The 17,550-nt window shown below is 32.8% G+C and overlaps 1 protein-coding gene across 3 annotated transcripts in view; it reads right to left on the bottom strand.

Annotated features, from left to right (window-relative positions):
* Kat60 (katanin p60) overlaps positions 1 to 17,550 on the bottom strand; it is a 66,845-nt gene that overhangs the window by 37,378 nt on the left and 11,917 nt on the right. For all 3 annotated transcript variants that reach the window (XM_085823976.1, XM_035367921.2, XM_085823975.1), the window contains exons 4-5: positions 8,551 to 8,740; positions 4,388 to 4,591 (exon numbers count right to left, since the gene is read on the bottom strand). In XM_085823976.1, the coding sequence (XP_085680102.1) occupies positions 4,388 to 4,591; positions 8,551 to 8,740 (394 nt within the window). The remainder of the gene's footprint in view (positions 1 to 4,387; positions 4,592 to 8,550; positions 8,741 to 17,550) is intronic.

Raw genomic sequence — 17,550 nt, 5'->3', positions numbered from 1 at the left:
AGCTTCTAAAATAAAGCAGTTGACTGTGAAAGAGTATTCAATAAAATACAATTGCGAAATTTTGGAGGAAAATTACAACTTGTGCCATACAGCAATCATTTATTGAAGTTTAATTAAAATACCTTTGCAGTGAATTCTACTTGTTACATTATTTTTCACAAACACTGCTATCACAGATAGCTGACCACTCAGCTATCTGTGATAGCAGCATTGCAAATGGAAAGGCAGAGAGTTCAAACCTCACCGTAGACAGAATATATCAGTTAGCTTTTCTCATTTTGAAACGTGTTTCTTATATTTAATCCTGAATCATTATATTCTTATTTCACCTATTATTATTGTTTTCATTTCTTATTTTATTAAATATTATTATTATTATTATTTTTTTTTAGTTTAAAAATGTGCATTGCAAATAGAAACCCTTATGTAATAATATATCTGCATCTCTTTATCATATATCATCTATAAATTCTCTCTTTATTTTTACTTTATTGCATATTTTACCATGCACATAATTTCTCATAAAGTGTCCTCATAAAGTTTGAACCTCATTCTAAATTCAAAAATAAATAAATAAAAAAAAAAAAAGCAAAAGACCAAGGGAGGGGGAGTTAAAAAAATATAAAGTTGGTTTTATGATATGGTGGATGGTGTATATAAAGAGATACTGCATTCCAAACCAGTTTTATAAATCCTAATTTTCATACAATATAGAATCTGCAAGTCTGTTAAAATGGTCGATACTCATCCTGAAGTAATTAAAAAACAAGTAATAAAAAAAAAAAAAAAAAAAAAAAGTAAATTCCTACTTAGGTCCACAAAGAAAAATTTAAAAAATACAAAAATAAATAAATAAATAAATAAATAAAAATACAAACAGAATTTTTTTAAATTAAAAATACTTTAATATGTGAAAAATTCTATGATACAAGGGTGCGACAGAATTTGGATTTTCTAAGCTAATGCTCTTAAAGGAACTCACACTTGGGAGTTCTGGAAAGCTTTAAAATCTTTTTTTTTTTTTTTTTTCCCTTTAGTATTTGCAGTTTGACTATTTTTTATTTCTTTATTGTACGGTATTTTCATTATTGGTAGTTTTAATTTCTGTGCTACGTTTTGCAGCAGATTTTAAACTGTCTGCTTATCACTGTTTGCGTGCCTATTGATTTTACTGCATTTGTGTAGGATAAATTTTTTTGCGGCTGTGTCTCTGCTACTAAACTTTTGTCTTCAACATATGCAATATTTTTCAAAACTTTTGTTTGTACCTCCTTTTCTGCCTTTTATTTTGGGCACAATCGAGAAAATTCTGCGAGCTCCCCTTTGTAATCAGCACATAATGGGTTGCCACTGCAATTGCCACAGTTGTATCACAATTCCACACAGCAATATGCACATGTGAGTTTGCCAGGACAGGGCATTTTCGAGTCGCCAAAACACCGATAATAGAACAGAGCTGCTACGTTACCAGAAACCAGAAAATTTCAGGGAATTTATATATTTTAGTCAAAATCTGGAAAAGTCAGGGAATTTCCCTTCCAAAAAAGCGAGTTTTGCGCCGACAATGGAAGCGATAATTTTCTTGCCGAATCGTGTATCTCGTGAGCATCATTCCTAGAGCCAATTTTTGCATAGAGCCAATTTTTGCAAATCTAATTAGATTGTCGTTTAGAAAGGCAAAGCAAGTTTCCAGCAACTTTGGTTTCCAGTAACCTCAAGAATCAACAGAATCGCATGTGCAGTGCAGTGCATGTTGAACTAAACAAAATACTAATTCTCATATAAAACAAAATCGGTTTAATCCTAGTATATGGCACTATGGAAATTAGAATCAAAGAATATGTATTGTTAAGAAGGAAAACTTCTCTGCAACAGGAGTTACTTAGTTTCAACATAGAGGGAAACAGCTACGCATGCGCAAAATATCTACCGCCAAAGCTCGAAGCCGGAGTCGAAGGCCACGTTATCAAGTGTTCATAAAATGAATATCGTTAAAAATTTCTTTAAACTTTAATGCAAAAGAAAATATTTTTTCATAAAAGTAAACTAATTAATGGATCAGTTATTTTGAGAGGAAAAAACAAACTACGAAAATCTACGTTTAAATTGTGAAAAATCAAAGAAGAAACATTTTGTCAAAGAATGTTTCTTCTTAACATGTGTTCATCAATTTCCTGTACACATCTCAGAGAGAGAAATTCTGACTGCCAGGTTCCGTCGCCAAATCCCTCCTTTGGCGAATTTTTCCTCCGCTTTCTAGCAGCATAATAGCATTACGTCTATGGAACCTTTCCTTCTTTACATAGACGTTCTTTGGTTACAATAACCTCCATGTATTTTATTCTAACCTCCATGTACGGTACACATGGGATTTGGCGACATTATGATGAGCAGTAAACGGGTCACTTTGGAGTTGACGACAATTTTCAAAATCGTGCCAAGGACTTAGCTTATACTAGATTTTAAAACTTTTTTGTTTTTTCCTTTTTAATGTACGGTATACATGGGATTTGGCGACAACCTCTGAAATAGCACCTCAACAAAAATGTAAAGTTTTGTGCTCCGAAATATTTATATCAATTAGACAAAGCTTTTTTTAATACATGGAGTGTTACAGATTGAAATGGAGAAAAAGTTTCAACAAGAAGATCGCTAGACCACAAACACTTGATATTCTTAAATTCACCTATACAAGACTGTAGACACTTATGAATGAGGAAAGCTAATATTTTTAGCACATTGTCCATTGAGTTGTTAATAACCAGAAATCGTCACTGACAAACCGAAACATTATGACCCTCCCCACATTTTTCAACGAACTAGTCTGGATGATGTGAAAGGTACATGATTAAGTGGGAATGGAATTTAAGTGCTGCATGGAAATGGTAAGGAATCATTCTTGCACTTCTGCGAGTTATGGGAAACATTGCTAAGTGAATTTGATAGAGGACAGACTGTAATAGCCCGAAGACTCGAATTGTGTTGGAGTGGTTTGAGGGACATAAGGATGAATTCCAATTAATGTTCTGTCCACCTAACTTTACCAATAGAGCACCCCACTTTAACCCAATAGAGCACATTTGGGATAATATGGGAGCTCAAACACCACCATGTCAGAATATCTCAACTTTGCATGACCACTGCTTAGACATTTGGTACAACCTGTCTCCAGTGATCTACCAGGAACTTATGCCATCCATACCAAGGTGAATTGCAGCTGATTTGCAGGCCAAAGGTTGCATAACACGTCATTGAGTAGGAGGTCAAAATGTTCTGGCTCTTCAATGTAGGTGCTTTTGTATAACTAATAGCAATTACACATCTTGACTTTTTATTTGGGCTATTACTAGTAGAACCCATGATGTTTAAAGTGGCCATATTTGAAGATTAAAGGAAGATTCAGACCCGACAGCTTCACTCACCACGGAGTACAACAAGGGTACATATTCCTCAGTCAGAGCTAACCCGGTCTATCCACAGTCCCAAAGTTAGCTTTCCCAAAAGCTTATCCCCAAGTCACTGAACCTATGGGCAAGTGACCAGCCTTTTGACACCAATGGGGACAGCTAAGAACCTCTCAGTTCAATCGGAAGCAGAGCTTAAGCAGTGTGTTGGGGATAGTACCTTTCCCCTCAACTACCAGGACCTATCTTTCCAGCCTTACAGGCCGTAATGCTTGGCAAACAAGGCAGTTTTCTTGCCATGAGAAACTAGAAACAAAGTGATATAACAGAATCTCACTTTGATCCCCAACCTCCAAAATGACAAACCACAAGAGTGAAAAAATGGAAAAAGCACAGATAAGAGTGATGAAAAAGAAAGGAGAAAAGATTACAGGGGCTCCAGGATCATGACCCCTTTCAGCAAGAGGGTGATCCCTTGAAGGACTTAAGTACCTCATTACACATGTATACTCACAAAGAGCGAGCCCCTGAGGGAAGTTTTCATGGAGGACCTTCTCAGGGAAGTCTTATATTCATGTCACACATGGGGGAAACATCAAAACCCAACCATATTGCCAATCCATTTGCCTGGGATTGAACCTGGGTTGAAATCCTGGCATTTGGTGGTTTTAATCATTTAGCCGCTGGTGAGGCTAGAAGCCCCAAAGTGTATTTTAAAATTTTTAAGATTTATGAAATTAATGAACGTAAATCACAAAAATTAAATAATTTCTAATAAATTTTAATTTTGTTTTTGCCTTATTCCCTTCAATGACATTATCACAGCTACTTGGGAAGAGGAAAGTAATACAGCTTGTATGTCTTTAAGTTAAGAATAAACTATAAATTCAAATTCACATAAATGTAAAATGAATGAATGCAAGTGGAAATATACAGTTAATGATATAAACATACATTTATAATCTAAAACATATACAGCTTACTTTCCAAGGTCTTCGAATTCCTTTAAAAAAGTCTGGCATCCACATAGGCAGCACAACAGCTTCTTCTAGCAATTTTTTGGCTTCTTCCAGATCTGCAATATCATCCCAGCGAACGCTAGGGTGCTTTTGAAGTATGTCACGTTCCAACATTTCCACGAGTTCCCTGTCATAACCAGATCCATCAAATTTTTTCTCCTCAGGTTCCTTAACAAACAATGGTGTAAGAATTATTTTCATTCATACAATAATTAGCAAAACATGAAAGTATTAATCATAGGTAAGTGCCAATCAAAATCTAAGCAATTATTACCTTGTACATATCAGTAGACGTCACTTTATGATTACGCTTAATGTTAACATTCGTTTATCGAATAGCCAAACTTCCACCCTTTTGTGTGTGAAAACATGGAAAATACATTGCTTACTGTGATGAACAATTTGGTTAATATGATCAAAGATTTCAGGCATTCAGAAATAAAATAGCAATGTTAGATGTTGTTAAAAAAACCTCTCAGTGTTTATGTAAATTTTTCTCCCTTTGATACTGACATTCGCAGTTTTGAAATGTAATTACTAGAGTTACAAAACAAAGAATTACAGAGCTCCAAATTTGAACATCCTGATGTTGATTTGGGAAAACTGGAGGGAAAATATGTCATCTTCGTTTGTAGCAAAAGTTATCAACTTTGAATGACCTGGAAAACGAAAACATAAATTTAACACCTGGAATAGTACTCCTGACTCCTTTAATCAGCTAAAAATGCTAGCATTTACTGTTCTTTTACTCTACATATACATGTGAACAATCTTTTTTAAGCAAGAACCAGAAGTAAATTGAGAAACTGTCTTGCTGATGAGAACTCCGAACCCTGCTTGACATTAAAGTCACCTCACTTATTCAAAATTTCTAAGGACATGCAAGGTCATGAAATGCATGTTTTGTCATATTTTTATTTTATTCTAAAAAAATTTTTTTGTCAATAAATAAGATTATTATTATGATTATACCTACTTTTATTTAATGTAAGTAGTTTAAACCAACTCCTAAAAACGTGGTTCTTGAAATTCGGCTCTTAAAAGAAATCTTGTTCTTACACAGCTTATTTTGGCTCTTTTGACTAATGAGTTTGCTGACCACTAGACTTGCAAAAATGTGACCATATTAAATGGTAAATATTGTATTTAGAATTTTAACTTTGTTTATAGAGTTACACAGATGCAAAACCACATTTTTAACTGATAAAAGAACTTTTGTGTATTTTAAAATATAATAAAGACTTCAATCCTGGAATTTGTTTTCACTATGCAGGCATAATTGTCCTCGCAAATTAAACAGGAAGCCACTTGAAAGAAATATTTGTTGCAAGCCTAGTATGCAAGTGACCCAAGGAAATAAATACAGAGTTACATTTTAGTCTTTTCTCTAGTAAATAAGTATACGAGTTTCCTTATGGTGCTAATTTAGAACGAAATAGCATCATAGCAACTTTTCTCTCTCGCTCTTTGGTTACTCCTTTTAGCAGCTTATTTTAAAAACACACGGTTTTGCCCTTATCGTTAATTTCTAGGGAATGAATTCCTAAGCAATTAGCCCTATTGTTACTGCTTAGCCTAAAATTGTTTCAGGTGCAAAATTAAATACATACCAAAATCATGCTACGATTTCTTTTTAATGTTATGAATTGTATCTTTTTAAAATATTTTAACTCTGAAATTTTAATGGTAAATTCCTGAAGGTGTCAGGTAACTGAACCACTGAATTTGAACTATTCTTTTAATTTTATTTATTTTGAGCCATTGTCCAAATTATATTAAAGTTAAACAGATTACCCTTATTTCATTATTGATTATATAAAAACACTATGTTAGAAAGAGAATGTAGAAACCAAAGAATGTAACACCATTAACACTACTTCTTAAACCAAATTCACAATTGTTGTGGGTATAATCACACAGTATTTTCTATACTAATTGTATGATTTCATGTTTTGAAGTTTTATATAAAGCATTCATAGCTCACCCCCAGGTCTGTGATATTAACTAACACTGATTGGTGAATTTAGTGAGCTACGGATGTATAAATTAGGATACAGTTAGACTTGTAGTGTTGCTTTCACAAAGTGTCTAGTTATGGGACAGTTAAGTGAACTGCATAATATGTTGCAAATAATTGAGTACCATATACTGCCCCTTTATAGGAAGTAACAATGGCCCATCTATTAGGTGCTTCCAAAATAAAGTGGCCACCACTTCCGGCCTTAGTAATGGCCAAGCCTAAGTCGGCAAAGTGCTTGCCAATGGAAATATGTATATCTTAAATAAATTCTCAGAAAACAAATTGCAGAATGATTGTTAATGCTTACTTTAACCAAAAACTGCTAAGAATAAACCAGTATAGGAATACATTCATAAATTACAGTCCATTCTTTAAAAAAAAAAAAAAAAAAAAAAAAAAAAAAAAAAACATTATTAATAAATGCAGAAATTTTTTAAGCAGATAAGTTTAAAGAATCACACATAAAAATTTAATTACTTATTGAATTTTAATTTTTGACAAAATTTAATTAATTTCTTGCAATACTTTTTGATGATGCTCCAACCTACCACATAAGGAAAAAAATTACTCACAGAAAAATAAATTAGCAAAAATGTAATTAAATGTATAAAAATTTAGTTATGCAAAATTATTATTAACTCCTTCTCATATTTTGACTTTGTTAAATCCAGCTGTTACACTAACAGAAACAGTTTTTTGAATGAATCTTCAGATGGTATGCAAGTTATTTCTTGGTTATCCACATCTTATTTTAATCATACATAAAATTTCTTCTGTGACAATATTGAAAATAAACAGAAAACATTTAGGACCCTTCATACTAGATACTCAGCATGTGGTGCTTAAGTGAGGATTGAAAACATCTACATTTTAAGAGATCATAATAGAAGACTAGACAGAGACTTTTGGATGCATTTTGGTAATAAAGTAAAGGTATGAATGGAAAAGATAACTTTCCTATTCAAAGAAGGTATCATATGTAAATTTAAACACTTCAGAAGGAACGCACAAAATAATGGTACTTTCCTATGATCTGCATCTCCACAGAAAAGCCGTTATATTTTGTCACTTTACACAGAAACTTTTATTTGGGTTCTTCCGCTTTGCTTCAATGATGCATCCAGTGTCATCTATTTTTTACACTCTTCTTTTTCTATAAAATGCATGCACATGAAGGTAGTTACGCCAATTAATAGTTGTGTTTGGAAATAATAAATAAAGTGAATAGCTGTTGCAAATGACATATAGCTATCTTCAAACCAGTTTTTAACACACAAACACTTTACCTGCATTTCCATAAAATTCAGTAGTAGAAGTACAACTTGATAAAATGCAAATTTTTGCATTCTAAATTTTTGGACAAAATGCCATATTTCTAAAGATATGCAACACTTTCCTTTTCATTGGCCAGTAAACTTCCCGGTCTAATTACGATTCATTATGTCAAAAATTAAAGTACTCAATACAAACAGAAATACTAATAAAAAATTGCCACTGAATTTCAAAAGTGCAACTCTATAGGTACTCAAATACACAATGCACATATCTTTGTTGCCAAATAAATAATTTTTAGTGAGACAATGTGTCATTGCCTCATCAATATTGTTTGTGACTCTTTTAAAGACCATAAAAAACTTATGTGTAGAGTACAGTAACCTTTAATAATATGGTTCACCAGGTAAAAGCAAAAGAAAATCAGCTGCATAGTAAATTTACAAAGCTTTGATCTGTAAGAGAAAAACTGAAAATGACAAGTTTACTAAAGCATTATCATTTAAATTTTCAGCAGCAAGCAACTTGAGAAATTCAAATTTGCTGCATCACAAATAACTTCAGATGACCACATAAGATTTTTAACAACACAAATAACAGCATAAACAACTGCATAAAATCCCAATCTAGTCTAGAAGTATTCGTACTGCAAGTATCTTTGAAAACATCACAGTTCTATCAAAGTTAGGACGTAACTCTTACTAGCTGAACAAAAATCATAGCAAGACTTATGTCCATATCTTATTGCTAAATAAAGTTTTACAGAAAGATCGAATCAAATACAAAATTTAAAAACAAACTTTTGTAAGCATAATTACATCATCAAACACATTACTTTATCTTCTTTATTATCCTCCTTTTTCTCCTTACGACTTTTATCTTCCTTTTTAGATTTAGAGTCCGTGTTTCCTCTCTTGTACCTTTCATTATTTGATCTGTTAGTGCTGGGGCAATTTCTACTGCCAGTTGGTTTTGTTGGCTCATTTCTTCTCACATTGCGAATTGGACGTACTGGTGGACCGTGCCTGCAGGAAGTAGATAAAACACACAAATCAAATTTAATTTTATATATCAAAAATTAATGGCCACTTAAAAATTATTATGCAACTGTAGAATGCATGTTAAAAAAAAAAAAAAAGAAAAGAAAAGAAAAGACAAGGAGGAATAAAAACCTTATGTTTTAAAAGCTAGATAGAAAAATTTCGAATTTTAAAAAGCATGCGATGCAATGAAGGCCCTTTGGAGCAAAAATATCCACAGAAAATGTCAATAATATAAAGTTAGAATTTTAAAGAAAGGTATTAAACTTATTCTGAATAACAGAAATTAATTAATATTTTGTGGATCCACAGCTCTCACTATACTGTTGCGTTCATAATAGATCGAATGCACACAGAACTGATGATAGCTTGATAAAATTTATTTTGCCAAAAGAAACACTTCACAGCTCTGCAACTTTCCACAAAAATAGTCATATAGCTTTTCACAGCATTACAGAGTACAGTCAGTAGTTTAAACTTCTAAGCACATTAAACACAACACAATGCAAAGTGAATCTTAAGAGGAAGCTCACACAGAGATATCTAAATTCTCCAAACTTATGATGAACTAAACAACTAACAATAACTGAGAAAGAGATACTCTCTCTGGTCTTGCACTCCTGTCCATAAATTAAGGATAATTCGGAGTCACACGGAAATCGAACTCTAAAATAAATACAGTCAAAAGTCATTAATTCGGACACCCATAATCTGGAATGATCCGGACCTCAAAGCTAAAAACTTTCTGCGCATGCGCCGCGTTGACATATGCGCATAGGCGTTTACGCGTGCACGTAAAACCTATACGACTGCACATATGCATGTGCGCAAGCGCAGAATACATTTTCGCATGCGCGTTTAATGTATAACAGATCGTATAAGCTAAAATTATCTAATTATGTATTTCAGTTAATGTTGATAATTGTGTTGTTCCTTAATCTTCGAATTGGATGCGGCTTATTATTTTTTGCAGACTGTAAGAGCAATTTTATAAAAGTAAACTTGAACTTTCGATTATGTCAAATAGAATTTCCGATGCTGGAGCTCCCAAAGGATCTACAAAACGAAAGTATGTTTCGATGTCCGTCAAACAAAAAGTGGAATTGCTGCAAAAAATGGATAAAGACATGAAGAAGGTGACAGAGAGGTTAGTGAAAACGAAAAAATTTCAATTGACAAGTTAGTCGGTATTCTCGGCACAGCAATTACGGGACTTGAACAGCTGAACTTTGTAACTGAACAAGAAATTATGTCTGTTTATAGAATTAAAGAGAAAGTATTATCACATAAAACGAAGCAACTTAAACAACTTACATTAAAAGAAACGTTTGATAAAGTAAACAAATAAATATTAAGCTTTTTTTTTTTTTTTTGTAAATTTTGATACCCTTTAGATCATAATTGTTCTTTATTTCTTAAATTACGGTTTAATATTTTTAATTTTAGAATTTCTGCATGCCATCTTACTGATTTTACTAGATTTAAACTGATGATATACTTACAAAATTGTATACTTACAAAACTGATAAAATATATTACTAGATTTAAACTGATGATATATAATCCGGAAAAATCGATAATCCGGAATCGCCGAAGTCCCGACGAGTCCAGATTAACGACTTATGACTGTATATCACCTGTAAAATCACTACACACATCTTCAAGAATTATATGCGAATTTCAGTAAGTAACCAGAAGACACCGATGGTACGTCACAATGATGAGAGTGTAAGAGAGTGATATATAAGGAATACAGGCAGAGAAGAAAAATTGTTTGCAGGCGCTTTATAAGCACAGTGCAATAACCGAATATTTATGACAAAGGAGGCATTTGGATGATTTTTTTACGTGGTAGAATTATCGGCCGTTTGGAATGTAGGTGTACCCAACTGGAAGTATCAGACGAAGTTAGAATTGCCCAGAGTGTCATCTCCAGGCTTTGACAACGATTCCAAGATGATGGTAATGTGAGTAGACGTTACAGCACAGGTCGCCCCAGAGTTACAATGCCGAATGAGGACCGGTATTTGGCAGTTACTGCCAAAAGAAACAGGTGGAGCACAGCCTCAGACCTGTCTCGTCAACTCTCTTCAGCCACTGGTACGACAATTTCAAGGCAGACCGTTTACAGACGCTTAGGGCAGATTGGTCTATATGCTCGTAGACCTGTCAGATGCGTTTCACTTACTGCAACTCACTGTCGCCTGCGGTTAGCCTGGAGTAGAGAGCATGCATAGTGGACACCGCAACAGTGGGCTTGTGTGACGTTTTCCGATGAGTCCAGGTTTAGCTTACAGTCTGATTCTTGCCGGACTTTCATATGGAGAGCTCCAGGTACCCGTTACCACCAAGAAAACATCATTGAATGACACCGTTATGGTGGTACAGGAGTGCTCATTTGGGGAGGAATTATTCTGGGATCCAGAACTGATCTGCATGTTCAAATTGGAACCATGACAAGCCAAATCTATCGAGACGTCATTCTGGAACAACATGTACGTTTGTTTCAGGGCGCCATGGGCACACAATTTGTGTTTATGGATGACAACGCCCATCCTCACCGTGCAAATATCGTAAGTGAATGCCTTTAATCGGAGGATATCACCCGCATGGACTGGCCAGCATTCTCACCGGACTTGAATCCAGTAGAGCACGTGTGAGACATGCTTGACCGAGGAGTTGCAGCCCATCAACCTCCTCCTACATGTCTACCGGAACTTCGGAGAGCATTGCTTTTTGAATGGTGTAATATCCCCCAAGATCAGATCGATAATTTAATACTCAGCATGCCTTGGCATTGTACGGACTGTATTGCATCGTCTGGGAGACATACAATGTATTAACAATCATACCAACCATGTAATATTGATTTTTTGTAAATAGGTTTTTTTTTTTTGTAATTTGCTCCAGGGAGAAAAAAATCGCCAATTTTTTTAATAATATCAAACATATAGCATCTTTTTTTGCTCTTTACCTTTTGTTTAATAAATAAGCTTTACAAATAAGTCAAATTTGTTTTGCTTCTAACTCTTCCTTTGCCTGATTTTGCATTATCCTTAATTTATGGACATGAGTGTATATAGTGACTACCCAGTCACGAGATAATTCTAATACTTTCTGCTTCTCAAAATTACTAGAAGGCATATAAGTGCCGGTTATGGTTACAGCTAATCAATTACAGTTATTCAATTACAATATCCATTACAGTTATACAAGGATTTGATCATAATGTCGCCATGTTTGGCAATTTTCACCAAATATGGAGACGAATATTAGTCGCAAAAACCACTGCCAACTTGCTGATATCTCCCCAAATTAGCGAGACAGCGATTTACTCAGTGTTAAACAGACTTGCTCCTGTATTCTTATTTTTCCCGCAGAGCATCGTTTCTCTCAAGCTTTTTATATTACACTATATAGGAAAATAGAGCAATTTTATACATAACTCCACTAAAACTATCTATATATGTACAAAATTCGTAACAATACTTTTAAAAACACTTATTCCACATTTCATTGGGATCATTCCATTACAGCACCATGATAAACATGCAGAAACCATAAATGTTTACTGTGGCCATCTGGCTACAGTTAAAAAGAAAAATGCTTACGATGGTGTCTCTTCAGAAATATGTCCACAATCTAATAAAAACTAGTTTCTAACTTGTAAAAAACAACCTTCATAAAAAGGCCAGGGCATCATTGTGTAAACAGGATTTTAGTTTGGTATTATGATCAAAAAGCAAATGAAAAGTCTATTCGTTCCAAAATATTCATGCTTCTTACAAGATTCAGTCTTTTTGAATGGTGTTTAACATGGATACAATTTCCAGTACCTGCATAACAAAGAACTTATCTCACGAAGCTGTCCCATTACAGTAGAAATTTTGGGAAACAATTAGAGAAATGTTTAATTAATACTTTAACCCTTTCAATCCGGCTTTTGCATGATTAAAATTTAATTATGAAAAGTAAAAGAAGTGTAATATGAGTTTAAAGTTTTAAACTTTTCCCATTTCTTGGAAATCTCCTGGGACGATATGTCCCAATCATATTGTCAACTGGGACTACTTGTCCCAGTCATCTAGGATATTATGATAATAACCTTACACTGCATGTGAGTAAATAATAAGGTTAAATGAAATGTACCGAATATTTTATTCTTACAGTACAAGTTAAGTATGATATAACGTAAACCAGACTTTACAAAGTGCAACCTGACACATTTGGCAAATACGCCAGGTGTCTTTAGTCATATATTTGTTCCCTAATTTCTTAAAAACACTGCAAATGTAAAAACCCATTTAAAAGTGGGTTTTATCTACCCAATAGGGAATTAAATCTAATCTCTGGGACATATGTTCCCATTAGAACCAAAAAAGTTAATGTCGCTAAAAAAACGTATTACATTATAATTGAAAATTAACCAATACACTTATTAAAGGAAATTATTATGCTTAAAAAATTCTAAACTCTTTTTATGTTCTTCTGTAAATTATTCTATCAAAAAAAAAAAAACTGCTAACAAACAGTGCTGTTTATGCCAATAACGGATAAGTGCGAGATCACAACATATATGTATGACTCTCTCTTTGGTTTTATGTAACTGCGATTAATTTTTTGATAAGCCATTTTTATTTTTGTGGAAAAGGACTTAACTGATATTTCTGTTTTTCCTCTTGAATTCTGAGAAAAATGGTTAAAATTTAGGACCTGCCTTCTACAGAACAGCAAAAAATGGAAATTTTCACAGAATCCTACAATCATACTCAAAATATTGAAAAACTCCGAGATTCAGCAGAATGCAACAATAAAGAACGACATAGCACAATTTAGATTTACATTAAAGTAAATTTATGTAGTGCCAGGTTCACAAAGAAGATGACTATTTTGTTGCAATTTTAAATGCCATTAAGGACTTTTACCCACCAGAATGACTGATGCAAGTTTCAACAAATTTGTTTGTAAGATAATGCAGGGTCAGTGAATTCCAAGCCATACAGAGAATTTTGAAATAACCTGAAGAGGAAAGGTCTAGTGAATATGAATGTGACATAAAACATTTTGCCACAGCATACTCATTATGTCTAAACAATTATCGACCTGCACATGTATGAGAAACAAACAGTTAATGGACTAATTGGTTTTTCATAATAGCATTCTGTCCATATGGTGGTTTTTTTACTGTAAAATACTCATTCTGCTTTTTATTTTCAATTTTCCATCAATGGAAAAAGAAGCTGTTGATGTTTGAGGCATGATTAGCAGCCATTGCTGAACTGTGACCATCAAAAAGAGCCTGCAAAAAATAAATTTTCTATGTTTTTAATAAATTGCTACCAAATTTCATTAAATAAAATAATTAAACAATTTTATGATATGTTTAGTAATAAAATTTTTAAATGTTTTACCTAATTCTTATCAAATAGGATAACTAAGGTATATATTAAATACACTCTGTTGAATTATATTGCTACTTTAAGTATATTACAGCAAAATTGTAGTAAATACTGTAATGAATACAAATTTTAATTAAATTCCTTCAGTATGTGTATTAAATGAATTAATTGCCAATTTATCATTTACAGTAATCAATACTGTTTTCGAGGATGTTTACAACATTAGACAACAAATCACACTTCCTTAAACCTGAAGGTGCACCAAAGCCACTGACTTTCTTGCCAAGGCCTTTATAGAAGACAAGTATATATGTTTCTTATAACATTATCATATAATATCCACTTTACATCTCCAGTTATAAGTCGTTTTGAAACAGGAGTTTCCTTATGTCTTTTTGGCAAAGAATCGCATGAAGAAACTTGAGAAAGCATATTCTGCTCGAGTATGAGGTATCCATACATTGCAGGAGCTCAAGAGGTTATCACTTCTAGTGACGGTCCCTGCTGGGACTATTTTGAGAAACGAGATTCTGGTAGCACTGGTTTAAACACGAGGATTTCTAGAAAAAAAAGTTTCCCTGAAAGTAAAATCCCGCCTAGCTACGGAAATGGTGTACCGGCTACACAGTATTTTTTTAAACTTCACCAAAAAATGTTTCGGCTGGAGGTTTGTTCCACATAGAGAACAACCAATCAGACAGAAGTTTTGCTTCTGAAGGACCACATGATCCCAATCTGAGCGATAATCGATTACTGTTTGGCATTCAAGTCTTTGTAGTAAGTGAAAATGGTAACCTAGCTACGTGGGTTTCCTAAAATGTGTGGGTTCTGATAACTGTCCCTTTTGACACCAAGTCCCACATAGCCAAAACATAATGTGATTGGGACCTTACATACTCAATCTTCTTTAAAAGTCATGTATTCTGCTTTTGGGAATATTTAGTCCAGCCAATTATTACTGAACTTATAACGTAGATTTTTAAGTGACAACCTCTTTGAAAAGATTTTTATTTACAGAGGATAGGCATCTACAGTGGGTATCATCTTTGAGGCTAAAATTTCAATATTAAAATTCTCAAATTATGTGTCACAGATACAGCACAAATTTTACAGTCTCAATAGCATTTTCTCCTTTTACAAAATAAAAGTATAATATGAACAAAATGAATCTTTGGGTTCTTCATTCTTAGCACAACACTGAAACAAAAATCCTGCTACCACACGTGCTAGAACGTGCAAAATGACCAGAAACATCCATTTTGATTAAGGAATGGCAGAAGTAACAAACTAATTAAATGAAACATGCTTTTGATTTGAAAATAGCAAACATTTTTAGATTATTTAATAAAAAACTTAACTCTTATTTGTTTATGTTCCTTTATACATTGCATCACTAATCAGCATCCAGTGATTATATAATAAAATTACATCTAAAAGTAAAAATAATCTGAAAGGTTTCAGAATTCATTGATCAAAGAGTTCTTCTAAAGTCTTATATGATTTACCAGTACAGATTATTGCCCAGGTGAAATAGTAAAATATTTTATAGGATATTAGAAGAATACGCATTTAGACTAACATGGGAACATTATGTATCTTCAGTATATGAAAAAATATGTAACTGGTACAAAAATATTTAATATTTTTAATTAGACATATCACAAATTAAATGCATTTTTATTTCAATGAATCGGATTAAAAAGTCAAAAAATAATATTTTTAAGAACTGCATCTACTGTTCTTAAATAGTTCAATTTGTAAAGACATAACAGACAGATTCAATATGAAAGAATAATATCATACATTTTTACATCAAGTAAAAAGTGAAAAAACACAAAATTGTGTTTTGAGATTAATAGCCATTTTGGGCAAATAACATGTCATGTGTGATTGCCTAACTAACTGAAGAGATATTTGTTGCTTTAAAACTTCACCAAATTTTTCAGCTGAATTGCTTGGTTGATGGCTGTTGTATGATCTTAAATTCATTTAGTGAGAAAACAAGTTATTCTACTACTTGCGCAATTGCTTCAAAGTAAGTTAATAATAATTTATTTACTAAATAATATTGGTTATATTATCTCCTAAGTTTAATTATAGTAGAATTATTTTAAAAGATTGAATGCATACTTAGTAAGTTCTATTTTGAAAGATGTTTTGAAGTAACTTGAATGTAAATTGTTAAAAATGTTTAACGGGGACTGGAATTAAATCATGAATAACAAAATTTCAATTGTAAAAGGAATAAATTAAAGGCAAGAATTAAATTAAATGCATGTAATCATTGTCATTGATCGGAAATTAGTTGACTTTCCAAGGAGAACAAACCAACTCCCATTCAATGAACAATAATTAAGAAATAAATACGAAGTTGTTTCGTCCTTTACTCGAGCAATAAGGCGAAGCCAAATATATATATATAAGCACCTTTTTAATAATAAGTCTGATTTATTTGAAGTAAAATAATTTGTAATCAGTATTTTGATTAATTATTTATGTTACTCTTGATTATCTGGGTTAATGCTGAGGAATCAGGTCACAGATGATTGAAAAATATGAGATAATCCAAACTATAGATTTTCATGCATATTACATAAGTTCATTTGGTACTTTTCCATTTCGCTGGTGCAAATATCGCCAAGCAGACTTTATTGGCGACAACATACAGTATGCACATAAAAAATGTTAACAAATGTTAGTTCTAAGAATTTTTTATTTTGAAGGCATAAACATTTTAAGACAATAAATTTGTTAAAAGACATTAATTTAAGAATTTACTATACTTTCATGGTTCAACATCCTGAATCGCCGGTTCGTATCATGTGACCCCAAGTGATCTCATCCCATGTAAATTAAGCTATAAAACTCAAATTCTCTCAGTAATTACAGTCAAATACCGAAAATACGCTGACCTGAAATCCGCGTTGCCTCTCAAAATATTAAACATTTAGTTAATAGGTTCCAGAAACCGCAACATGGAGTACGAAATATCGAAGAAAAAATACTTACTGAATAATGAGGTCATAATTACCAAATAATAATGAGTCATAATGAAAATACCAAATTATTGCCATCATGATAAGAGTTCCCCCCCCCCTCCAATCTGCATTGAGGTAAAAAAGCAGACGATTAACTCGACTCTTCTTTCAAGTTCACGCTTCACGTTGTTGTACTTTCTGAGCTTTGTTAATTCACGAGATTGTTTAGTGATGTCTTTTTTTTTAATCCAGATATTTTGTGGATAAATTAAGAATATTTTAAATTTCAGCACCTTTTTAATACAATGACAGATATGAAACGCACTCATGATTTTAATGCTTGCAACATTGAAAATCATAAACAAATCACTGACAGTAATTAAAAAAGTGGAAATTCTGCTAAAGATAGAGGCAGGTG

The sequence above is a fragment of the Stegodyphus dumicola genome, chromosome 9, assembly GCF_044657685.1.
Source record: "Stegodyphus dumicola isolate Sdum_Otavi_A_Nest chromosome 9, ASM4465768v1".
Taxonomy (NCBI): Eukaryota; Metazoa; Arthropoda; class Arachnida; order Araneae; family Eresidae; genus Stegodyphus; species Stegodyphus dumicola.
This window is presented reverse-complemented; position numbering and strand designations above follow the sequence as displayed.